This window comes from Zophobas morio, unplaced genomic scaffold (assembly GCF_036711695.1).
Source record: "Zophobas morio isolate AGI-343-1 ecotype UQ-CSIRO unplaced genomic scaffold, CSIRO_AGI_Zmor_V1 ptg000223l, whole genome shotgun sequence".
NCBI lineage: Eukaryota > Metazoa > Arthropoda > Insecta > Coleoptera > Tenebrionidae > Zophobas > Zophobas morio.
The window spans coordinates 65607-91842 of NW_026972327.1; the positions used below are offsets into that span (position 1 = coordinate 65607).

The following is a 26236-nucleotide window of genomic DNA, read 5'->3' on the forward strand; positions in this document are numbered from 1 at the left end:
TATTAAATCAACTCTTCTAAGACAAAAAAATTGATATATATTTGGCGTCAAGGCCTAAAAAGTAACATTGGTTAAAGCTTATAGTGATATTATATTTGATTGTGCTTCATAAAACGTTTTCCTATTTTCTTGCGGCAATCCCACCTAACTTCAAAGCAAGGCCGTAATGAATCTCCAGTAACACCAAGATATAAAAAATTCGTACACACTGGCGACGAGAGTAACAGTTCGGTGAGTTGAAGGTCCTAATTAACTGCTCAATTTGTACCTTTTATACCGTTAGACTTATTTGATGTAAATTGATGTTCGTTCTTTCATTAGTAGACTTGCATTTCCGCTCATGAATATAGTAAATCTCAATAAGAAAAATTTATTGCTTAGAGCTTGTTTTATTAAAGAAAATATATCTGTTTGGTAAGTAAAAAACAGTCGAAACGAATAAGAAAAGAAAAAAAATCATGTTGAGTGGACTTACAATAAAAAGAGGAACTTAAGTAGCATATATAATAACTTATCAGATTTCTTAAAAACATTTCTAGGTTTATTAGTATTTAGGGTCAAGTGAGTTTTGGTTTTTTACAAAATAAATCAAAATCGAAATTGGTTTTTATAAAATACCGTTGGTTTAACTTTTCCTATACTTTAACCGATAACCATTTCAGAAAACCTGCTCCACCAAAGAATAGGTACTACTTACCATATATAGATATACTTAACCATTTTTACCGCTCTCCACTCTTAGTTTTTTTGTTAAGCAGGCGAGCCAAGTTACATGGGTTTACGTGGCTTAACTTAGAAGCTTTAATTATTGACCATCTAATACAATTATTTTTAACTACTAATTTTTTTTAATGTTTCGAATTTGATGAACTTTACTGGCGAGGACAGTGTTAGTAACTTCCCCACCTTATAAAATTCAATTAATTTTAAAAGGTATAAAAACTTAATATTTAGTTTCCAAGAATGGTTCAAATAGAAAAATTGAGTTTTCAGTCAGGTTATGAATGCCACAGTATATGCAACTTTTCTCTTTTTTTCATATAGACTTATATGTTTTAACTTTATTTATTTGAGAGGTATTTATATTATTAAAAAGAAAACAATTTTTTTAAATGTATTTTTTATAACATAAAAAGGTTTCCTTAGAGAATAGAAAAAGTAAATATTTATAATAATTTTTTAACTTTTTTTTAAAAGGACTAAGTTGCGAGGAGAAGATGTTAGTTGTAATTGTGCGAGAAGGAATAAAGCAATTAAGTAGCTTTCAACCTGTAATACAAAATATTATAAAGAACTAGTTTATAAAAAACAGCTCAACCTGTGATTGCCAGTAGAAACTTAATGGAAAATTTTCATTATCAAGAAAAGTATTTTGTGTATTCATATATTTATCCAAATTTTATCTACTTTATGTTACCAGTTTACACTTCACACACAGTTTAAAAATGATAGTATTGGTGATCTGACGTCTATAATGCAAATTTTTCTTTCCTATATAATATACAGATAAAGCTAATAATTAAAATTAAAACTTCCTTATTTTATTTGTCATTTCTTTAGGAGTTACGTTATAGAGTCACCCAAACTGCTTCTCCACACACAAGTAAACAATGTGGTTTACTTGTAAGTATTACTTTTATTTTTTTTTTTGATAATTGTTGCCTTTTCAGATAACAAAAGAAAAGCTTTACAATTATTAATTTAGATTAAAACAATTGAAAGTAAGAAAGGAAAAGCTTATACAAAGCATTTCAGAAAGTTAAGACCCAATTAAAAGATTTTATTCTTATTTTTACTGATGGTTGTTTGTCAGTTGTCTCGGGAAAGCTTGCAGGAGATTTGGTTGGTAATTTGTCAAAATGGGAGCGTGACATCCGGTGCCATTGGTCTAACGGAGCAAATAAAGCAGAGCTAAAGCTTTTTGATTGGTCTTTTAGTGATAATAGCGGTCGAGTTTTTAATAAATTGTAGAGTCATGAAGTTTTTTTTAAATAAAAAACTTGAAGAAAAGATTTGGCTAACGGATGTGTAATGAATTTTTTTAGCAGGAGAAGTTCTTTCTTTTAAAGGTAGAGGGGCCACTGGAACTTCCTGGAGAAGAATTCCGGTTTACCCTGCGCAATTAAATAATTTAAAATTTATTTTTGCAATAATATTTATTTATTTACCTGATTTTTGTTTCTTTTTGCAAATATAGTTAACATATTTTATAAACTTCTTTTTTACTTGAAATTCACTTTTTCATATATTCTATATATAAATAATATATATTTATGTAGAATTCAAAGGAATCTTCCTCTCTTATGAATGTTTACCATACACACGTAAATGATCGCCATACAATTATTAGAAGTGGCATAATTGAAACCCCTGAAAAGGTTTCATTCTTATTATAATAATAATATTGATTATAACTATATTTATTATTGAGCAATCAGGCTGCACAATACAAAGAAGTCGTTAAAGCCGTGTTAAAAGAAAGGCTCTCTATGAAACTTTGTATATAGTTTTTTTTCTAAACTATTTTTCTTCCTTTAAATTTTTTTTGATAACTCTGTAGCGACCGAGCGCGTGGCTTCTCTCTCGCTCATCTCAACCTTTTCTTTTTCCAACAGCGAAAAAGAAATGGTGAAGTGCCAGCACGAACTTTTGTCCGCTATTTTTGGGTCGCACAGCCAATTCAGTGTAATTGAAACGGGCATTATACAATCTATTTTGGTGCAAACAAACATAACTGTGCAATTTACTTATTTAAGCTACCAAAGAAGACAGGCTTTTTTTCATGGGCGGCTGGACAGAAGCGCTCGTGCTCTAGTCTGACCAGTAATGCATGCATCTATAATTGTGACTTTTCCCATTATTACAACAATAAAAAGAATTGTTTGCCTAACTATTATTTCAAATAGTTACTACTACGTTATAATAGTGTTTTTTTGATACTTAAAAATTAAAAGAAATCAGTTGTGATGCCTTTGAAGAGACTAATTTCCGGTCCTGCGATTCCTTTTTTAACGTCAGCGAACTTGTTAGTTTAAAGTTGTAGTTTTCTATAATGACAATAATTATTATGATTAAAACTTATATTTTATTTTTAATATAATATATAATGCCACTAATATTTATAGAAAAAACCGAGCTTTCTTCATATGAACTATCAAACAAATCTCTACGAAATAAGTGGGATTTCTGTCGGTGAAGCTGTAATGGCTTTAATGAACTTTAGTAAAAAAAAAAGGGTGCTTAAAAATGCTTCGGGTAGTCTTCTCGACGCCTTAATCACGCTGCACTTGTCCAACTTTGTCACTGGGCATTGCAAGATCTGAAAGAGTGCTTGACTTTTAGCGTTTTCCAGGACATGAAAGCAGTAGTTTTATATTTATAAAAGCTTTGTTATAGGAGCTTTGGCTATTAAGTGGTCTAATTAGATCCATTACCAACTTTATTATGAATAGTAGTTCAATTTTTTGTTTTTTATACTCTAGGAATTATTAAAGCGTACAGAGCATGCGCTTTGCAACTTGTCAAACGGTACTGCTGATAAAAAGTTATTAGCAAGCATGAGAGCAATATCTTTTTATTATGAAGTAAATTAGCACTATAAACGAGTATTTTAAATTTTTAAATAAGTACTTCAAGCAGAAGTGCTTTCGAAAGTTCCTAAATAGTACGAATGAGAATGTGCGGCAGCAAGTAACTGCCTTGCTAAAAGTTAGCATCGCTTTAAAAGTAAAATTATTATCATTCCTTTATTATTTTAATTTACAAAATAGTTGAGAATAAGCATGTATTGCCGTTTCGTAAGGCGCACTTGCGATCTTGTATTATTTATCTTTTATACCACTTGGAATTTAGACTCTTTGTCGACTTCTTCAAGCGCACGTGGAGGTGGGCTCTGTGTCACGAGTTTGCGAGCTGTTGTTGATCTCCGTCCTGCACGTGACTTTGGACTTTATTTTCTGTGTAAACTGCAAGTCGGGGTGCGATCGGACTGGTTGAATCAGTTATTTGGCAGGTTTTTTATAATTTGCTAACGTTTTGCCACCATGTTGGTTCCAAATAGGGCTCATGTTTGCCATAGCGTCGTCAGTGGGGATGATGTGGGAAACACGGCCCACCGAAAGGCTTAAATTTCGATAACTTTGTTTATTATTAAAGACTCTCGTTTCCGCACACCTTTAAAAAATCTGTTACCATTTATTTAAATTTTTGTGTAGTTCGATAATGGAGAGAACATAGGGTTATAATTGGTTATAAAGTGTTGTTTCTTAGTTTATACTATAATGAGTGCGGACCTCTCAGAAAATATATAAAAAAAAAATGGTTTGACTGCACCAGACTATAAAAAATTTAAGCATCTCCTAAAAGCATATATTTTTGAAAACCTTAATGTAGTAATGAATTCTTGTATAAAGGATAGAATTCTGCGATATGCTAATATCCTTTGACGAAATTTCACAACAGCAAGAGGTGTGTTTTCTAATATCCTTGCGTTTCAGTAATGTTATAAAATTTTGTTGATTCAGAAAATATACTTGAAGGGCCCAAAGCAGTGGGGGTTATACTTAGATGCTGGTATCCTTGAAGACCCGTAATAAATTAATTTACAAATTATGCTTCCAAATTTGTATCAAGTTATGGAAATTGTAGACAAGCTCATAAGGCCCTGTTACTTTGCGAATTAAAAAATATAATATTTCTTAATCTTATGGAAGTAATAACCATTCTAACTTTCTATAATAATAACAACAGTTTTTTTGACTTCTCTTTTTTTTTTTCTAGGTCGGATGGAAATGCATTTTGTACAGCACTGGGTTACCTGGATTCAAAGTGGGCTCCGAGAATTCAACATTTAAAAATCCGCACGTTACACCGTTGCTTCCTCCTTTTATTCGAAGTCGCGATGGATCTTTGATGGACTCGTGAGTTTTTACTATTATATGCAGGGAATGTTCCTCTATTAGGTAGATTGATTAATACCATTGTAAAAATGCGCGTCTGTCGCTGATTGCAAACTTTGCTACCATGTTTTAATTAAAAGTTAATAAAAATTATTGAAAAGTAAAGGTTGTGTGTGCAATGAATCATATAAAGACACTAACTAGCCAGTAGGTAATTCCACTTAATCAAGCTAATTCACTAAAAAAATATATATAGTATCGTAGTAATATTAGAAAGTTCTATTGAGAGATAGTTAATTTATAAAAGCCTTATATAGTATTAGTCTTTTGCCTCTGGTAGTCTCGAAGGGATCTCTATCACAATTTTTTTGAAAGGGTAAAAAAAATAGTATAGTTGAACTTCCACTTGGTGACTAGTGAGGTAATAACGGTATTACGGTTTACAATAAAAATCTTATGATAAAAGTCGTAACTACACCTCTCCTCAGTAATAATTTTATTGTTTTACTGTGAAATTTCGATGCAAGAAGACAAAGGAGAATACTAACAGGGTACATTTTGTGTAGTGTATGCAATCTTTGGAAACCCGTTTTTGTAAATTTAATGTAGATTAATTTATGCTAAAACTTGGAAATATAAGTGAGATGTTTTTCACTTTAATTGGGTACTTTAGAACTTTTACTTTGCTAGAACCTTCCTATTTTTTGAGGGCGTATGCTTTTTAGCGTTATAAAAATTGTTAACGACAACAATAAAAAAAGTTAGCTTGCCCATCTTTTTTTAAAGGAAAAAATTATAATTTAGTGTTTATACTATATAAAGTTCAATACTCTATATAAGAAACTGTTTTATAGTTTACGTGACAAGTTAAAATTTTTTGAAAAACTAATGATGGTCGCGTATTGATTAATTAAGCTGATAAGCCAGTTATAATTCCACTTACTATGCTAAGAATAATGTACAACTGTTAAGTGAAACCTATTTTTGTATACTAGGGTTGAATTTCGAGACTTCTTTATAGGAGCCTCAGCCTATCGCGGTGGAAATTAAATGTTTATGAAGTACTAAAAAACTAGCTGCCTTGCCTATATAAACTCAAGGACGCCATATTTCACAAGTTCCGATTGAATTTATTAACACTTAATTTTTTTTCTATATTTTCGCGCAAACTGGAAAACAATTACTTTTTATTTATAAACTGTAAATAAAATACACTATAATTGCAGAGCATATTCAACACCGTAAAAATTGATAACGATCCTACGTTTTCATTATTTACAACTATTTCCTACTTGCAAATATAAAAAGTAGCTGGAGTAATTTGTAATTTTTAAATACCTAAAAGCTAGCGACAAGCCAAAACATTTATATACATAACTTTATTTAAAGTAAAAACAAAAACGGAAGGTGGATAAATCGAACAACCTCAAACTAAAAATTTTAAGCAAAGAAGCAAGAACAACAATTATTAATTATTTAATTATAATAAAATAACTCAGACTTTAAAGTAAATATATACGAGCCCACTCTGTGCGTCTTCCTCTGGCTTGATCTGTTTCTGCTACTTAACTTGAAAGTAAGTCTTACAAACTTTTGTGTCTAACGTCTATAGCTTTTGTTAAAAACTCTTTTTTCGATAAATGAGCGTGTAATGTCTCCTTAATTTTAAAACACCTTGACAGTAAAATAAAAATTTAGTAGCCCAAGCAAATCTTAAAAAAGACTTTTAGTATTATATTATAACTTGAAGAAACTAAAGTTAAGTTTTCAGAAAAGTTCAACCAATTATGAATAACAGAATCCATACGTTTATATACTTAATCGATTTATTTGTAATTTAAAAAGATTATTCTTGGCTTGCTACTTTTAATTGCTTTATGCTCTTTTAAAGAATACAATAGTTGAGTGTTTAAGAGGTGCGGATTTTTTTTTGTTAGAGCGTATCTGTCATATGCTCCTTACTTAAAATTTGAAAAGAGACAAAATATAAGTCGTGGTACTATAATAATAACTCAACCCAGTATGTGTTTCATTTAATACGAGTCTTAAAGTTACAATAAACCGCTCATAGGTTTTCTCGCTTTGTGTGTGATTAAAACAAAAAATTAAAAAAAAATCTTGAGGAAATTATCCTAATAAACAGAACTTTATTTTAGTAAAGCTTGTGAAAAATGGTTTTAACAACCCACAAAAATAAGTCGAAAATAATCTATGAAGTTGTAACAAGCTGTACAATATTAAGTATTAAAAATAATATGTTAGGATAAAGGTTTATAAAAACTTTCTGTAAAACTTTTTCATGGAGGATTTCGTTGCTCTCGATCAACATAAATGCCTTTTATCTCCAAGTTTTAAACACTATCATACTACTACAATCGAGTTTTAAAAAGACCAAAGAGTATTGTAACTATCCAAAAGGATATAGATGACTGTCGATTTTTTAAATTAAGAATCTAAAAAGATTACTTCTTTTTCAGTAGTTACTGTTTCGCAAAAAAAAAAAATATTAGGACCGCAAATTGCATAAACTTTGTTAAAAACGAGTTTTTAATAGGGAACTTTACAAATTTCGGTCACTCCTTTCGGTCTCGTTACAAAAGAATCATGGACTTTTATCTATTAATTATTCTGATATGCTACAGTTGTTATAATTTTATTAAAAAATAACTCAGCTTCAGGCACTTAAAGAGCTTGCCTTCATCACTGCTTTTAAGGTTTTGTACCCCACGGAATAATACAAGGTCAAGACCTTTCAAGTAAAAGCACCATAACCTTTCTTCTTTCCTCTCCTCAAAGACTTTATAAAGTTAAATTTAAAGTTTGCTTAAGACTAATATATCAAAAGCAAGTGTAACGATAAATTACTTCTGGAAAGCCAATAAACACCAAAATTAATAATCTTTTGAAAATTCTTTCTGTTTAACTGTTTTTTTACCTAAAGGAATTAAAAGAGTAATGTGATATTATTGAGGCTTACTGAAAAATAGAAGACGTTAAAAAAACACCGTTAAGCTTGTGCTACACACTTAAAAATTTGGTGCAATTCTAATTTTAAGAGGTTACATTTTTTTGCAGTCTATTCCGAATTTCCTGAATCTTAGCCTTAACCTCACCTAGATTTAGTCAGTTATATAGAAAACTTTTGTTAAAAACCTCAACTTAAAGTTGATCATAAAAGCATAAACTTTTGAAAGAAACAATTTAACATAATTTTTATTTTATTATTTATGTTTGATGTGCCTAAAAACTTGTCCTCGGAGAAGTAGAGGAGAGGCTAAAGTAATCAGCGATCTTTTGGTCGGATCACGCAGATTATGGCTTTCTACAGGGCAAGCCCGTTTCTGAGATTCTGGGTTCAATCCTTTTAATAAGCAGAGAAATAAATAAATAATATGGCAGTAATAATAATATCAATAAGTTATTAATAATAATAACAATAATAATAATTAAGCACAAGAAGACCCAAAGCAACAGTTATATGAACGAACTGCAGAGGCCCGTCTACTAAACCTCCCAGCTGACTGGAATCAAGAATGATGGCAGCCACGTGACTATTATAGGCCACGCGGCTTACGATGACTTCCCACATGCTTCCCTTTTCAATCTAGCAAATATCAAAATAATATATATATATTGGTTGAATGGAAGATTTTATGCCTCACGCTCTAATCTTTCTTCCAACAGTTTTTTCTGTGAAGGAGGTATACTTTTATCTTCATCGTGCAATAAAGTGATATGGAAACTGTAGAAAATATTTCCTAATGTATAATATTATATTGATAATAGTGTAGAACTCTTTAGGGAAGGTGCAGCCGGTAACTAAATTCTTCACAAGCGGAGGAATATGCTCTCTAATGGCTCCGTTACTTTCTTCATCCTATTTTTTTTGTTCAGGGTTAAGCGGTATAACATTTTTATTCGGTTAATAATTATCTTATAACACTTTTCATAAACATATATTGATTTTATGGGTCAGTTACACTTTGTCGTTTTTTGCTATATATATGTAGTCAATTGGTTAATAAATTTCTTTTATCAAAACCAAAGACAATTTATTTATTATAAAAACATTTTTTACTGGTCAGTCATTGATTCTATATTTTATAATTTATTAAGCGTAAAACTACATTCCTTTCATTAATCCCAAATGACAATTTACTTGCCAATTATGTGATAATTCATTGGCTGCGATATTTAACGCAACAAAAAAATTAAAAATATATAAAATTATAAAAAAAATTTATAATAAATAAAGTAATTTAAAATATAAATAATAAAAGTTTATTAAATTAATAAAAATATTAAAAATTTAATAATTTTATTAACATATATTATAAAAATTATTGGTAGTTACGTTAAAAATTATTGTAAGGAGTAAAATGTTTTCCAAAAGCGCACAAATCATATTTTTTGAGTTGCTTTATTGGTTACCACTAATACTTATTAAATTTTATTATAAAGTTTAGTTATATACTATTAAATAATAAGAAAAAAAAGTATAATTTTCTGTAACCCGCTCAGGTATCTCTAAACGTATTCATTTAATATTTTGATTTTATTAATAAGTATTAAAATTATAATAATAATAAAAATTATTTAATGCGAAAAATTAGAGTTTTTGATTGGAACAATTCATTTAGATTTTACGGCCACTTATTTTTTAGTTTTATATAATATTTTTTTATAAGTATATAAGCATTTCTTATTAGCCAATTATATCATTTTGCATTTTTCTTTTTGTGAAGTTGGCATTAATTCTTATTGGATATTAATAAAAAGTTATCTTTCATTGGTTAAAAAGTATAAATCTTTTTTTTCATTTTTAATTTTAAGGCAAGTAAACTAAATAAAGTTTAATTTATTTTTTTGTATTTACTTTTTACTATATATAATTTTTTAAATTTATTATAAGTCTAGTTTTCTTTTGAGTGTTGTATATAAAATTATATTTAAACGTACTTTTAGTTTATATTATATATAATGAATACTTAATTTTTTCAAGTATTAGAAAAAATATAGATGAATATTATCAACTACTTTTACCTCCACTATTACTTAGAAGAAAAGTTTACGTATAAATTTCATTTTTTCTAATAATAAAGTTTTATATACTTTTACTGTATAAGTTACCAGTTCCAGTGAATAATAGACTATTTTATACAAGGAAGTGTTTCTTTTTGCCAAGTTCTTCTCGTACTCGCTCGAGCTTTTCAAAGCACTTTCCATTTCCTTTACAAGGAAATAAATATAAAATATATATAGATATAAATAGTATTAAATAACAAGTAAATATATATAAACTTTTAAATATAGGAATAGCTCTAAACAAAAAATAAACATATATAAACTTTTATATGGAAACATAATTAACAAAAAACTGCTAAATATATCAATAAATAAAAAATACTATTAAGGACAGTTAAAAATAAGTGAAAAGGAAGAAAGTTTACTTCTTTAGTAAAACTTTGGATTTCACGACAAATTTTTTTAAGTTCTTTAAGAAGTTGCATTAAAAGAGATAATGAATCGAGACGGGGATCCAACTGTTATATATAAATTATAAATATAGTTATTTGTATAAAAAATAGTTTATAGTTTATAAATAATAATAATAATAAATAATAGCAATAATAATAATACATGAATAACTAACGAAGCTTTGCTCAACTCCTCAGAAGTAAAAGGTTCACTAAATGGTCAAAAGAAAACATTATAAAAATAGAAGCACAAACGAGCGGCGTACAGTTCTCGTGCAAATCGACCAATAACGTGCCGCGCAGTTTTGTGGTCGATCAAGGAAGTATGGCCCAATCCTGGTTAGTATTAATATTGTAAGTAAATAATAATAAAAAGATATAAAAATATAAATAAAGAAAAAACTTGGACTACTTTTATTAAGAAGATAAAAAGATATTAAAGGGAAGAATAAATAGTAAACAAATAAAAAGTATATAAATATATTAGCAGACGATAAAAAAAATAGAATAATTAATAAATAAGTTGTTACATTAATATATAAAATAATAATAAAAAGAGAATAAAAAAAGTTATAATAAAATGATAAGTTTATTACTATACAAATATGTGTATAAAATGATACAAAGTAAATAAAAAATTTGTACTAAGGAGATTAAGTATAATAATATATATAAAAGTAAATAAGTAATAAGTAAAATGCAATAAATAATAAAAGTAAAGAAAAATATATCATAAGCAATCCAAAAACATTTATAGTATTTATTAATAACTTTTTATATATAAAATTTCGTTATAATGTGAAGTAAATATTATCAAAAATCATTAGAAAAGTGAAGAAAAAAAACCTCGAAGTTTGATACGTTCGAACGCCAAAGCAGCCTGTAACGGAAATGATATACAATTAATGCCCAACACATTGGGGAGGAAAGCAGCCAACCGTGTGCGTCAGGGTGTCCTCGTCACGTGGAGATTGAATAATAATTAACACAAGCGCGTCGGTGGGACTCAGTGCGCGGAAAAGTTTAACTCGATGCTTCGTTAAAAAAAATTGAAAAGAATGATTAATTTGATAAATTTTATCCAAACATGTACCAAATTAAAAAGAGAAAGTGCGCTTTTTAATAAAATCTAATTTATAGTAAAACTTTTTGTGCCCAAACAAATTGCTTCAATAATATTATTATAATCTTTTCATAATAAATATAATGTATAAATTATTTTATTGTTGATTGGCTGCTAGTCTTCTTCTTTAAATGGTATTGAGGGACAAAAAAAGGATAAACAAAAACTTGAGCGAGATGATGGCACTTGTCAGCTATTAGCCCTTTCGGATTCTGATTGGTGCTTATCCTGCGATGGTAGTTCCGGGCATTTCCGCAGTTGTCCTTTTTTTAATTAATATTTAAATATGATTATAAATAAATATGAAACTATAAAAATCATTAAATATAATTTTTTTAAGATAAAATAAATAATAATTAAATGACTTCATGTAGAAAAACTCATAAAATATGAAGAATATTTCATTATAAATATAAACAAAACTTTATTGGAAAAAATAAAACAAAAATATATACGTATCCACTGAAATTCACGATATACAAAACAAAAAATCAGTAAAAACAGTGTCACTTGATTAATCCAATCCAAGTCAAGCAGATGGGAAAGCGCACGTGCAAGTGTGCTCTTCCCGGTCCCTGGGAGACCTTTTTAATAAATATAATAAGAAACTGAAAGTTTATGTTATTTTTAATAAAGAAAAAGTTTAATATTTATTATTTTGTAGTAAAAATACTATTATAGTTTAACTTTATATATTATATATTTTTTCATTATTAAAAAATCATGATGCCTTGAAAAACAAGCTGAAGTTTTTTTGGCTTTGTACTAGAATTCACGGAAAGCTTGTCCTCGACTGGTGCGTTTAGCAAGCTTGAAGAAGCCTTAAAAGCGCTCCGCAGGGAAATCCAATTGTCCATGAGGTTGCTCCACTGCAACTGAATGCAATAATAATAATAATAAAAGTAAAAAAAAAATTGAATACATAAATAATAATAATAATGATAATCACTTTATTAGACTTTTCTTGCTGCAGACAAAACGAATAAAAAGCAGCCATGTCATGTGTCAGACTCTCCAGGTCGAGTCCTTTGAAACGGCTTTTATGGCGAGCAATATCTACCATGAATAATTATAAATCAGCGCAATCAAGCGCAAATAGACCCAAATTCTATTAAAAGGTAAAAATAAATATTTGAGAGTTTTACTGATAATATTATTAAAAAGTTTTTAGAAGTTTTTATTTATAAAGTTTTTAATATAAACTACTATAAAAAATGAAAAAAACATTTTTTTATAAAGTTAATAAGTTTTTACAATATGAAATATTACTAAATTTATTAGGTAACAGAATTATATAAAAGTTCCGGTAAAGATATTAATAAGTTTCTTTAAATATTTTTTTTCAAGAAAAATAAAAATATTATACAATTTATTAATATTTTATATATAGCATTCTTTTTTATAATATTAAGTAAAAGTTTTCTTATAGTTTCCTATACGAAAAGTTAATAAAAATTGTTAAAATAAAAAAGTTTATTAATATATATAAAAAGTTTTTATTAAAGTTTTATATACAAAATAATGAAAAAAATTAACAGCATTTATAAAATCTATAAAATAAATAATAATAATATTAAAAAGTTCTTATACTATTTAATAAAACATTGAAATCTACTATAAAGTTAGGAAAAAAGGTTTTTTTATACTTTTTATATATATAAAAAAATAAACATTTATAGAGAAAAGTTTTCATTTATTAAAAATTTTAAAAAATCCACATGAAAAAATAAAGAAAAAATATATTTTATATGAAAAAAAATTATTTATTCTGTTTATATAATAAAAAAAACCATAAAAAAATTAAAAAAAAATTTTATATAGAAAAAACCGTTTTTGAGTTGCTCCAGAGATCGTCTCGCTTTCATTTTTTCTCTAACAAACCGCCAATAAACGTACCACAAACTTTTATATTTGTACATGCAGACTACCTTCGCAAGAAAAAAGTTTAAAAATAATTATAATAAATAAAAATAAATAAAAAAAATATAATCAAAAAGAAAGAAAAATTTTAAATTTTTATTATAAAACAAATTTGTATTTAAAAGAAATATAAATGAAAATAAGTATACAAAAAAAATTATAAAAAATATAATAAAAACTTTGAAATTATAAAAAAAATTGGTAAAAAAACATTTGTTATAGTAAACTTTTACTCAACAATTAATAGTAATAAGTATAAAAAAAAATGTCTATACAAAAAAATAATATTAAGTTAGAAAAAATACTTTTTCAGCGGAGTCAAGACAGTAAACGACGGCGCCCTCCTCATTGGTGGCTAGCTGGAAGTCGGTTTCGCGCTCAAACTTTTCTGGAGAATCAACAGCAGCGCAACTCATCTCCACACAAGCAAGTCCCTAATAATAATATTTATAATAATAGTAAAGCTAAAATATAATGATATTTGTTTTCATTATAATAACTCTATACATGAAAATAAAATAATAATATAAAAATATAACATTTATAATTATAATATATTTAAAAATAAAAGGGAAACAATATAACAAATGATAATATATAAAATAATGATATAATAAATATAATAATGTAAACAGAAAAAAACAAAATAATAATAATAGTAAAACTAAAACTGAATGAATAATTAATATAATTTCTGTTCAAGAATAAATTTAATAATATTCATAATAATAAATCTGAATATGATTAATAAATAATAATTATGGTTAACTACTTATGATATAAGATTAAAACTTAAAACAATATAATATTATTATAATAATAAAGTTGAAATTAAAAAATAATAAAAATAAATCTAAATAATAATAATTATTTTAAAACTAAAAATGTGTATAACAAAAAATGTATATCATTAAAATAAATATAAATAATAAAACTTACTTATAAAAAACTTCAAATAAATAATAAAATAATGAAAGTAATTAAAAATATTAATTAAGAATAGTGGAGGGCCTAACCCAGGAGGCTAAAAGTTTCCGGCAGCGAAGAGGAGAAGCAAAGGCCAGTCCTTCACTTTCAGGCCGCAAATCTCGAATAACAAAAAAGCGAATGTGTTGCACAATGTCTAAAATAATATAATATAATATAAATATAAAAAGTATACAAAAGTTTATATAAATTGATAATATTAAGTAAAAATTATACAATATTAATAATGATGCTAGAAAACTTATAATAAATAAAATATACTCAAAAGTAAATATAGAAAAGTTTTTATTACACGTTTTAGTTTTTTAATTTAATATTATTCGCAGAAAAAAATAATAAAAAAATAATAAAAGTGAATATGAATAATAATAAGTACTCACAAAATAATAAATTATATAATAATAACAAAAGAGAACTTTTATGTATAATAATATAAATATAATATTTTAAACTTATTAATATACAAAAATATATCAATAATAATAGAATGTCTTCTAACAATAATAATAGTTATAGGTAAATTTCTTAATATATACAAGAAAACTTTTTATTAAAAATTAACATATTTATGAAATATTATAAAAAAATTTTATATTACATAGTAAAAAGTAAAAAAAAAACTGATTAATAAGAAAAGTTAGCAAGCTCTTAAAAAAACTTTTGCACGTTTAAAAAAAAAATTAATAAATAAACAATAATCTAAAGTAAAAGAATAGTTTATTTCAAGTTAATAAATTTATGAAAATATAAAAATTGTACACTAATAATATTAATAATAAGTAAAATTTATTTATAAAAAAAACCTTTTGAAAAAATCACTATAAATGTTAGAAAAGAAAAGTAATAAATAGTAACAAGTAAAATTTTAATACATAAAAGAGAAGCATATTACATATATAATAGTAATTCAAGTATAGATATTTATATAATAATAATAAATAATAAATGTTAGTTTTATAAAAAACTTTAAAAAATATTTTCTATGTATACCAGCGTCCAACAGCGGAGTGTAATCTACAATATGTTGCTTATTTTTAAACAAAACTTCTCCAATCAGCGTAGCGCAATGCTTCGCCTATTTAATAATAATAATAATATAATAATAATTAAAGATTTTATAGAAACTCTTTATTAATATTTTTTAATATTCGGCAATATATTATATATTAATTACGTCAATATTGTGTGTAATACTAATTATAATATTATTCTTTTCTTTATATCTAATTTTTTTTTATATTTTTTTAGTATCTTTTATAAATATTATAACTACTATACAAAAATTCTAGATAAACTTTCATAAACATTTATACATATAATAATTAAACTTACGATGAACTTCATTATATTAGAAACAGAATTTTTTTTGAGAGTATTAATAATATTAAACCACAAATTAGCGATCCTTTTTGCCATCTAAAAAGAAGTTAATAATATTATAATACTGATAAAAATAATAAAAAAGATAATATAATAATAAATATTATTGGTCATAAACAAAAAATATAGTAGAAAAAATTATAATATAAATATTAATTATTATATAATAAAAGTAGAGGAGAATGAGAAAGAATAATAAAAGTTACTGTAAAAAGAGATAAAATAAATTATTAATAAATGTGAAAAGCAAAAAATAATAATTATTTTATATAAAAATATTAAAAGCGGCAAGTCTATAAAAAAACTTTTTAGCTCGTTTTATATTTTAGCAAGGAAAAGTTTATTAAATAATACATTCATAATTTTTATAAATATTGAGTACTGTGAAACTTTTAATAAACAAATATATAAATGTATTTGTGACTAATACAAGGTTTCCTATATAAAATTTTGCAAGAAAAAAAAATAAACACCAATATGAGCTGCGAAAAGCGTATGTCATCCAATCACATTCATTTTAAATATCGTAAGTGGTCGTTAAAATAATGTAGCCAATAGCGTAATATTATGAAATATTAGGAAAAGTTTGCAACATCCTTTCGATTACCAACCAGTAGTACAGTTCGTTTTTTAAAAAACAAATCATATTGGTGTATTTAACTTTTAGAGCGTAAATGACGGGGCGCCATTGGAGCAATAAAGTGTAAAGGAATTTTCGTATTTTAATTTGAAAAAGTTTTGTACAAGAAATCTTTCGCTTTGGTAGGAAGTGGAGTCTAGATCTCGTAGGAAATACTCGTCAGAAACAGCCAAAGTCACTTGTTTGCTGGAAATTAGCCAAACAAAAAAATCAACACGAAGGTAGAAGCCCGAAATCTAGTAATAGACATAAATAATATGAAATTTTTGTCAATAACACTAAAAAATGATTTTTATTATTATATAGAAAAGTAAACGAATATTAATTTTAAGCAAAGGAGTAAAAGCTTTAATAGTTTTCTTTTACTTTAAAATTTGTAAAAGTAAGAAGTTGATACAAAATAATTTTAAACGTGAATAAACAGTATAATAGTTAAATAAGAGTAAGAATTTTTTCAGGCATCTTTAAAATAAAATTAAAGTTATAATAATTGACAAAGTATAAATATCGACAAATGCTTTAGAGTATATAAAAGTGTTTAAGATGGTTTAATTCTAGTGAACTTAACAAAAATTAGAAGTAGTAGCAAATCAGGGAAAAAAATTTTCTAATAAAAAAACCTAAAAATTAAATTTATAAAACATTTGTTTAAAAGGCTTTTAGAAGTAAATAAACAAAATTAGAGAAATATCATAACTAAATAGTTAAAAAATAGTTACAAAGTTAGTACAGAGAATATTATATATTAATAATAATCAAATACTTTTGAGTAAATATTAAAACATTTTTGCAAAGTCTGGCAGATTATACTATAAGTAAACATTTAATCATATGAAAAATAATTTTCATCTTCAAAAAATCATTACAGAAAATATTATTTTTTCAATTTAATAAAATTTAAGCAAAAAAACTCGCGTGTGGTACAAACTTTACAATTTTCTCCGTTTGCCTTTTCGGTAAAAACAAGTGTTTTGACGTTCTTGTAAATGTTTTTCTCAAACAAATACGATATGTCTTCGAAATAACTGAACTTATGTAGGCCTCTAACGGCCGTCACAAGTTTATCTTGCGAGTGTTCTTCTTCATAAACGAAGCACAATCCTCGAGGCTGGGCAGAAGCCAAGCCTGTTACAGCCTTAAAAATGCGTTCTTCGCCTCGTTTTAATAACTATAATTTTAATTTCATAAGTTATAAATAAGCAAAAAGTTTATAAAATTACGTAAAACAAATTATGTAATGTGCAATAAAGTATACTTTGCAGTCTTCAAGAATAATCCGGTAGCAAACGTTGTTCTTATCGTCTATTATAGCAATTGAGGAAATAACTCGAGTGACATGAGAATTAAATTCTTTACTTGTCTTTAAAAGTTGTAGTGCATTCTGTTACGGTATTAAAGTTTAAGAGTTTCTTGATAATTATTTGTATAAAAATAACTATACCTCTACAGTGAGGTTTTTATAGTTTTAAAATTTAAATTTATTATAATTTTTTTTAATTATTAAAATATGCAAATATATTTTAGTACTGTATAACCAATTAAAAAATATATACTAATTAGAGTTACTTAGTAACTTAACTATAATACAAAGCTAACATCACCTCACAGTAAGACATTTAGTAAGATGGCAAGGCCCACTACCCTTTCGAAATGTCTACCTTCGACGTGCCTAGCAAGGCGTTGATGATGTAGATGAATTCCCAATGACGCGACTCTCTTTTTCGGTTTTTTAAAGGTCACGATTTAAACTCGCCCTCATAAATTCTAAAACATAAGCACAAATCGCTCTGATGATTATATAACAAAATCATGTTAGAAAGAAACGGACAACTTCTACGGAAGGGAAAAATATCAGAAGAACATTTCATTTCAAATTCAAAAATTAATAAGGGAATAATCTAACCAGTCGAAATTCCCTCACAAACTGCAAACAAAAATCGCTGACTTGGATAGAGAACACACCAACAAGCCTCCAGACGATAAAAGATGTTTTGAAACTATGTCACCCTTAACGTTGCGAAAAAACTAGGAGTTATGCTTACCAAGGAAATTTTTTTTTGTAAGAGGAAACTATACAACCAAAAATACTCTTACAAAAATCGGATATCTGGCAGTCTCAATTATAAGATTATGTGATAGCAAAATTAAAATAGCCTCTCAAGTCAGTGGGGATTCTTAAATCAATAGAAAAGAACATTTAGAAAAGAGGAAGAACACAGTATATGAAGTGCGATACTGAGCAACATTTTACACCTACTAACAAACAACTCAATTAAGACCATGTTAAACGCATTTTTCTGGAAGCAAAAACAATTTAAACAAAGACGATTAAGATCATAGGAATTATACACATTCGAAATACGTTCATACCCATAACAAACCTCAAGAGAGGACGCCACCTTTCACAGTGGAGGGTTTATACCGCATACAAAGTGCTCTTACCGAACAACATTTTATGATCACAAATTAACAACTCAATTACGAATACCCAAAACGAGTATGTTAGTGGCGCTGAACAGACAACACATAACTATAAACACCTATCCACAATCTTAACCTCCTTATGAAGCAATTACAAAACTCCTGCACAGACACAAACTATAAAAGCTTATTTGTATCAGATGTACAGGAGACATCTCACACATCAATGTCCCAACATTAATTTAGTAAGCACTTGTTCTTGAATAAAGGACACACTGAGAGGGGGCGCATTCAAAATCGCAGATACTTTAGTAAATAACTCAACTGCCATATGGAGAATCTGCTAACTGAAAAAAAATATGATAAACCGGCCTGACATGGGGGTATAGCAGGTTAAATACGTAAGACCATCATTATAATGGAATCGACAGTTGTAGTCGTAGTGTGATGTGTGTACTTATTGCGTTGTCCTTTCGCATTTCGTTGATTATTGAACATTAAGTTGTATAATTTTGAATGCTGCCTTTTCTTCTAATTACTGTGTTGAGGAGACATATTCATGTAAATGAGAAAGTTTACTTGCCCTCAGTATTATTTAGGTTTTCTGAAGTATACCCCCAGTTGTAACTATAACTACTTAGTATGTTGTGATAAATAAAATTATATCTATTCTCTTGTTATTTAATATGAAACTATATAAAAATGAGAAGAATAAATACACATGCTACTTATGCGGGTGGTTTTACTTGATTTCTTTTAGGGTGTCCAAGTTACTTCGGTGTTTGACTTACAACAGTTTTCTGAGGAGTAATACCGCTTATTTTTTTTAACTGAAAAGAAAACTAAAGTTGTACGGGTTTAAATTTGATTTCTATAATTCTTTATAAAACTGAGCGCAGTCCCTTATGCTTTGGAATTTAATATACTGTTTAACCTATTCCACCATTTTAGCATGGTCTTTAATACACCGATGTAAATATATATATGTTGTACTTTCTGTATAGGCTCGTTATTATAAAAAAAAATTGCTAAACAAGAAAGCTGTCTGTATAATAAAAGAATTTAAAACTTTCGATGCCGTGCTATGAAAGTAATCAAAAAGAGTTTCAAATTCTTCTAGGTCACGGTGTTGTAAAGCACCACGAACAAGCCAAAAGGCGTTAGTAAAAATTTCACGGCATTTTTCACGGCATTTGTGATTTTTAAGTATCTTAGCTAGCGAAGAATATTAATGCTAAAAAGGCATAAGTTTTTGAAAGTTCATATAATAAATCAATATTGCTTATCCATAAAGAATTACCAAATTTATACTTTAACCCCTAATTTCTTGCTCTGAGCACAGTTACAAAAACAACTAGTTTGCTTTTCTCATTACCTTATATTGAAAGCCATATTCCTTTTAACGCCGGCTTTGCATCCAACTTGAATACAGCACCGCAGCGAGCAACCATAAGATAACAAGCTACCAAAGTTTCGTTAGTTAGCCTATTAAGAAACCAGCTTTAAAGCAAAAACCGACCCACCCCCGAAAAGACACACTTTGGCCCACTTTTGCTTGAAATGTATTATTATAACTTCATAATAGATTCAAAGTTTTCAAAAACCCCTATTTCCTTAGGCATGATGTAATTCAACTTTAATGACCCATGTACTAAGATGTCAACACGTTATTAAAAAAAGTGAAGCTTTTAGTCACACCGCTCAACTACAACAGCCCAGAAGAACTCGCTCAAGTCTGACAAAATAGCTCTTTTTTTTTTATTTTTAGCACTGGCATATTACGACCGACCTTCTTGAGGCCTTAAGCCGCTTACTCTGGATCCCCTTCTTCTGCAGGGGTTGGGGCGCTACAATGGATGTCCTGAAGAACTGAAAAAGCGGAAAATATCGACCCCGGATCTCCGCCATTCTGTCCAGTGTGGTGGAAAACCACTAAAAACCACCACCAGGAGAAAGAGCCTTAGGCACAAAATCTGATGCCATCTGGAGACACTGGCTTACACTACTGCCAGCCAGGCCTCCCTGATTATGAGCTCCTCACCTAGAAGGGAGGACAAAATAGCTTGATAACCAAAATTATTTTATACAAAAAACTTTCACGCCACTTCTCATGGCACTTTTATTAAGTCTGGTCCGTCAGAGTACTAGTGAATTGTGCTAAGTAAAAGGGTTGACGGCGTTTTTATAAGAACTAGTAGTGGAGGTTACAGAGTTCGTAGAGATGGTAGAGAATAGCTTGTGAAGACTAAATATAGGTGGGAACATATATACTATTAATAATAGATATATCTGTGTGTGTAAGTTTTATTGAGAAATAAATGAGACTTAGGATACCAATCTTTTTTTTCCTCGACATTATAAATGCTTAAGAGGCAAGCGGATTTTTACTAAAAGTTTAGTTCAAAATATAAACTTATAGAGAAGGGTATAACTTTAGAGCTTCTGTAGAAAAAGATAGATTCATTCTTGAAAACTGAGTAACTACTGTATCCAATTTTTTCCGTAAGAGTTATTTTTTAACCCAAAAAAAAACGGGGCCTCTTAGATTAAGTAATAACTGTAATCTTACGATTACCAAATAAATTCACAGCTAGATTCCTTATATTAAAAAAAACATTTTAAACTTTTTAATTTTTAAGGTTTTTAATGGAAAAGTTGGCACTTTTTTTTCGTTAAAATATAAAAGTGCTCAAATAGTTAAACAGTGTACTCAGCAGCGCGGCTGGTTTAACAGCGGAAAAGAGAAAACAGCAAGGCCAGCAGGAACTTTTTTACCAGTTCAGCAGAAAATCGCAGGGCTATTTTTCGTTCAACGTTCTAGCTCTAAGGTTACGCGATAATAAGGTATTGACAGTAGTTATAATATTATAGTTAAGCTAGGTTTTCACCTTAGTTATGATGGTTCAACCTATTTTAGCACCTTGATGAACAATTTTTTTGCTCTGACAATTACAACAATTGTTTTTAACGCTTATTTTCTCTTTATAATAAAAAAACTTCTCAGTTATGAGGTTTGTGTTAGTTTTTTATTTTAATCTTTTATTAAAAGTATAAAGCTCTGAGCTTAGCAAACTAGGTACACCGCCAACAGAAAAACGCTCTAACAAGAAGCAATGGTAATGTTTTGTTAATAATCGCTCATCCTGATGATGAGTGCATGTTCTTCGGCCCCTTGCTCTTAAAATTGTTACAAGAACCAAAAGTCAATATTTACGTTATATGCCTCTCTAGTGGTAAGACTTGTTTCTGCTAACAACTTTACTTAATAAAATCCTACCAGGAGAATTTAGGTAATTTTAATGGTCTTGGCAGTTCAAGAAAAAGAGAATTTTTTAAAAGTTGCACAGCTTTAGGTCTTAAAGAAGAAAATTGTTTTATAGGTATAAATTGTATAATTTACAATTTTAACACTAAGAATATTTTTTAAAGAGGACATATTTAACCTTGCAACCTGTCAATTCCTCGACAACCCTTTAGAAGAATGGCCAAAAGAAAGTATTGCAGAGTTGGTTTTTGAGTTTATTAAAAAGTACAACATAAATCTGGTATTTATCGCAATACAAAAGAATGTTTTAGTTGTAAATTATTGTGTATTTTAACAGATATTTACTTTTGATGAAAAGGGAATCTCTGGGCATCTCAATCATCGCTCTATATACTATGGCCTGAGGAATCTTGATTTCTTACATTCTTTATATATTTAATTTAATATATCTTTTAAAGTTCATAAAAGTTCAACTTATTTTAAAAAATATTGTTTTTTATGAAATCATTCTTTTCCAATAATTCTAGATTTTTAATAAAAAAGTTGAGCCAAAAGGAAGTACCTACCGTGCTTACCTTAACTTCTGTGAGTATTTTTAGGTTCCATAAATAAATATGATTTTTTCAGCATATGCATAATATTTTTTAAAAAATCGTTGTAATCTTTAAGACTTATACTTTATATTTTATTAGCTACTTACCTATTTTTTGGGAATTCGTAAGACTATAGATAAAATTAACTTCATAATTAAAGAAAGTACATCGGAATCTTTGACCTTCTTTTTTCTGCGCACCAAGAAAGAATATGTGTGTCAAGTGCCGAGCAGGTTAACTTCTACTAACTTAACGAGTGAAGATGAAATGGCGCATCTTCCCAATAGGTTTCTGTCATTCGGAAAGCAATGCGAGCACACCACTCCCAGTACGTCTGGTTTAGGAAACTTTACGTCTATTTTTCGCGTTACGTGTACATCAACACTTTTACGGCTATGAAATAATAAATCCCCAAAAAAGTATATATTTTTTTTATTAACACGGAAGTTTAGTAGTTGATAGCTTTCCCGGCCCACGCCATAAGCGCGCTTTCCCGCAAAGCCTCTGCTAGAGTCGGGTGAGCATGGCACACGCGCGCCACGTCCTCGCCAGACGCGCCGTACTGCAGTGCCAGCACGGCCTCGTTGATCATTTCGCCGGCGTTGGTACCGATAACGTGACAGCCTTAAGAAGCCGCAGAGAAGCATTAAAAATGAGATGGAGTGGAGCTGAGTTTATAAAGAAAAAATTAGCTACCGAGCATTTGATCCGTTTTTTTGTCACTCAGAAATTTCACAAAACCCTCAGTTTCATCGTTGGTTTTGGCTCGCGAATTAGCAGCGAAAGGAAACTTTCCCACCTTGTAGTCAATGCCTGTAGTTTTTAAGTTTCCAAAAAAAGAACTAAGCAGAGCAGAAGGGATTGGTTCAACCTTCCTGGCGGAGTTGCTCCTCCGTCCGGCCCACCCACGCCACCTCCGGGTGAGTGTAGATCACGTTAGGAACGCAGTTGTAGTCGATGTGGGGGCTGCCCCCGAGCATGCCTTCGACGCATATGATGCCTGCAAGAAAAGTACATCCGATCTGTTCAGAGGAAGCGTATGATTCGCCAGCTACCAACCTTCTTCCTCTGCTTTGTGCGCCAGCATTGGCCCCTTAATCAAGTCTCCAATGGCGTAAATACCTGGACAGTGAGTTTCAAACATATCATTGACTTCGACTCGTCCTTGCGCGTCCGTCTTGATGCCCACGTGCTCAAGACCTGCAGCAAGTAAGAATTAACTGGGAGCCTATTGATAATCACCAAAGGGAGACACGTGCCTAAATCTCTAGAAAACGGTCGTCGACCGACCGCCACTAGCACCACGTTTGCCTCGAGGGTGCTCTCGTCCCCGCCTGGGCAGATAAGCGAGGGCGAAATATGAGTCAATGCTGCACGTGCCGAAGCGGAATTCGTAAAGGACCAGCAGCGTCTTCCATGTAGACGTGAACGCCTTTAGACGTCTTTTCGGCGCGTGTGACTTTGGTCTGCAGTTTGAAGGTGATTCCTTGTTTCTTGAGCATCCGCTGGAACGTCTTGCTGTAAAGCAGAAGTTCAAACCCGCAAGAATTGCACTTATAAGACGCATTCTTACGAAATGTCTAAGTCAATGTTCACACCGCCAATGTTCGCTGTGAATTCCACAACAGTGACATCAGCGCCCAGTCGACACCAGACAGAGCCCTAAAAGAGATTCTACTTTTGTGAAAGCAACAAGCAAATAAAGAGGCAGAACCAGCTCTAGACCTATAACTCCTCCGCCAATAACAACCAGTTTCTCAGGAACGTGCTTTAAAGCTAGTGCGCCAGTGGAAGATACGATGGTCTCCTCATCGATCTATAAAACTAGAAAGTTAATTGTACTTATAGAAATTCGATTTCTCAAAATCATTACTTTAATTAATTATTTTTGGCAAAAAGTAATCGGTATAAACTAATCAACAAAAAGCATCCTTTTCAGTATTAATGATATAAAGCATATTTAACCTCCACGGCACCACCAGGGAAAGGCGAAACTTCACTTCCGGTTGCGAGTAATATTTTTTTAGAGGTCAACACTCTTTCACCGCTTTCCAACAGTTTGACTTCAAGCTTGTTGCCTTCCGAAAGTTTGCCAACCCCTTTAATGTAGTCAACCTTATTGAAAACCAAACACATTGTAGTGACTATAAAATAATTTTAGAACTATGCATCATTTTTACTTTGTTTTTTTTAAAAAGCATTTCGATGCCACTAGTAAGCGAGTTAACTGAAGAATTTTTAGCGGTCATCATTTGATCGAGGTTTAAACGGACAGACTCCACTGTAAAATAAAAAGAATCTGAGGTTAAAATGAAAGTAACTTTATCTCAAAACCTTCTATTCCTCTATTTTTCAAATCGTGCAAAGCCATATGATAAAGATACGAATTGTGAAGGAGAGATTTAGAGGGAATGCATCCCACATTCAAACAAGTCCCTCCTAATTTTTCTCTTTTTTCCACGCAGGCGACCTAGCACCGAAAGAGAATCGTCATTGTCTACTAAAGTTCATAGTTAGTTATATACTGCAGTGCCTTTAGACCAAGTTGAGCGGCTTTTATGGAAGCAACGTACCCTCCGGGCCCCCCGCCAAGAACAACCAAGTCATAGTCTGTTTAAAGGGGCATATAAGAAAGACAATTCTTTTCAAAAACTTTGCAGTTGATTGAATAGTATAAAACTTCAGGCGGAATGGAAGTAGTGTTTGAATATGTTAGAATTTTTTTTAAAAAAAGTAGTGCAAACGTTAAAGAGAAGACAAGCCATTATCACTCTCTTAGGTAAGAAAAAATTAGCCTAGTGCTGTAGAAAAGTAAAGACAAGTTCATGATTATAAACCACTAGTCGAGGAATACGTGCGAAAAAATAATTTTTTAAACGTAGTCTTAAGAGAGGCCCTTGCAAACATGACCGATCTGCGCTTGTAAACAAACAAAAAAATCGCTGGTGAGCGGAAGTTCGTGATAAACAGTTTTTAGAGGGTTATAAGGTAGGTTTTTTCATAATGCCCAAAAACCCTTCATCAATTTTTAAAAAATGTGTTAATGAGTATTATAGAACAGCTCAATAAAAATTATATCTATCTTCCGCAGTTTTTTATTTTTAATTAATGATTGTTAACTATTCTTATAGACGAATATCTTTGAAGCAATAAAGTTCAAAATTAAATTTTAGTCGCTATAACTTATTTTACTTTACTAGTCGCTAAGTTTTAATTACATTGTTTAAATTGTGTCATATATAACTATGATAGGTATCTGGTACTCACAACTTGTTTATAAGACAAAAATTCTAAATTAAATACCTTCCGTTATTACTTTTGAATAATTTTTCAAAAAAAAATATATATTTAGCAGCTTTTTACGTAGTAATAATTGTCACATACGACACTTTTACACCGTTTTAACCTGTTCCTTGAAAAAAACCCGTTTTTGACAATGGTTACAGCTTGTAGGTACTTCTGGTTTCTTTGAAATTACTGGAGTTATCACTTTGCTTAATTTTTTTTTTTCGCAATTTCATCGACACTTACA

General features: G+C 29.2%; 4 protein-coding genes across 6 annotated transcripts; 2 read left to right on the top strand and 2 right to left on the bottom strand.

The window, feature by feature from the left end:
* The first annotated feature begins 805 nt into the window (after positions 1–805).
* Positions 806–6031, top strand: LOC135146342 (uncharacterized). Of its 3 annotated transcripts, none has more exons than XM_064078507.1 (24): positions 806–889; positions 955–997; positions 1198–1257; positions 1313–1367; positions 1561–1623; positions 1706–1758; positions 1814–1948; positions 2046–2107; positions 2280–2378; positions 2439–2499; positions 2561–2685; positions 2757–2823; positions 2955–3025; positions 3126–3200; positions 3260–3364; positions 3483–3584; positions 3640–3726; positions 3853–3991; positions 4061–4121; positions 4413–4467; positions 4524–4588; positions 4648–4711; positions 4780–4919; positions 5894–6031. In XM_064078507.1, exons 1-24 carry the CDS (start codon positions 866–868, stop codon positions 5946–5948), a joined length of 1866 nt encoding a protein of 621 aa, XP_063934577.1. In that variant the 5' UTR covers positions 806–865; the 3' UTR covers positions 5949–6031. The 3 variants fall into 3 exon arrangements, with proteins under 3 accessions (XP_063934577.1, XP_063934578.1, XP_063934579.1); XM_064078508.1 differs by having other exon boundaries at positions 2049–2107; XM_064078509.1 differs by lacking the exon at positions 806–889 and having other exon boundaries at positions 923–997.
* Positions 6032–8175: 2144 nt separating this feature from the next.
* On the bottom strand, positions 8176–13834 carry LOC135146347 (uncharacterized). The gene is made up of 12 exons (XM_064078513.1): positions 13744–13834; positions 12009–12073; positions 11666–11761; positions 11314–11409; positions 11222–11255; positions 10642–10711; positions 10539–10587; positions 10349–10441; positions 10029–10127; positions 8693–8775; positions 8361–8640; positions 8176–8259 (listed from the first exon to the last, which is right to left on the bottom strand). The coding sequence occupies exons 1-11, from the start codon at positions 13832–13834 to the stop codon at positions 8550–8552; spliced, it is 867 nt and encodes a 288-aa protein (XP_063934583.1). The 3' UTR covers positions 8176–8259; positions 8361–8549.
* A 4241-nt stretch (positions 13835–18075) lies between these two features.
* LOC135146348 (N-acetylglucosaminyl-phosphatidylinositol de-N-acetylase-like) lies at positions 18076–23108 on the top strand. The gene is made up of 9 exons (XM_064078514.1): positions 18076–18113; positions 21552–21690; positions 21923–22079; positions 22137–22226; positions 22276–22391; positions 22449–22529; positions 22607–22710; positions 22865–22937; positions 22992–23108. The coding sequence occupies exons 1-9, from the start codon at positions 18076–18078 to the stop codon at positions 23106–23108; spliced, it is 915 nt and encodes a 304-aa protein (XP_063934584.1).
* A 44-nt stretch (positions 23109–23152) lies between these two features.
* LOC135146338 (dihydrolipoyl dehydrogenase, mitochondrial-like) lies at positions 23153–25611 on the bottom strand. The gene is made up of 13 exons (XM_064078503.1): positions 25542–25611; positions 25238–25314; positions 25039–25174; positions 24885–24985; positions 24670–24819; positions 24419–24520; positions 24278–24366; positions 24107–24222; positions 23964–24038; positions 23764–23904; positions 23576–23704; positions 23401–23517; positions 23153–23328 (listed from the first exon to the last, which is right to left on the bottom strand). The coding sequence occupies exons 1-13, from the start codon at positions 25609–25611 to the stop codon at positions 23153–23155; spliced, it is 1479 nt and encodes a 492-aa protein (XP_063934573.1).
* Positions 25612–26236: the final 625 nt, after the last annotated feature.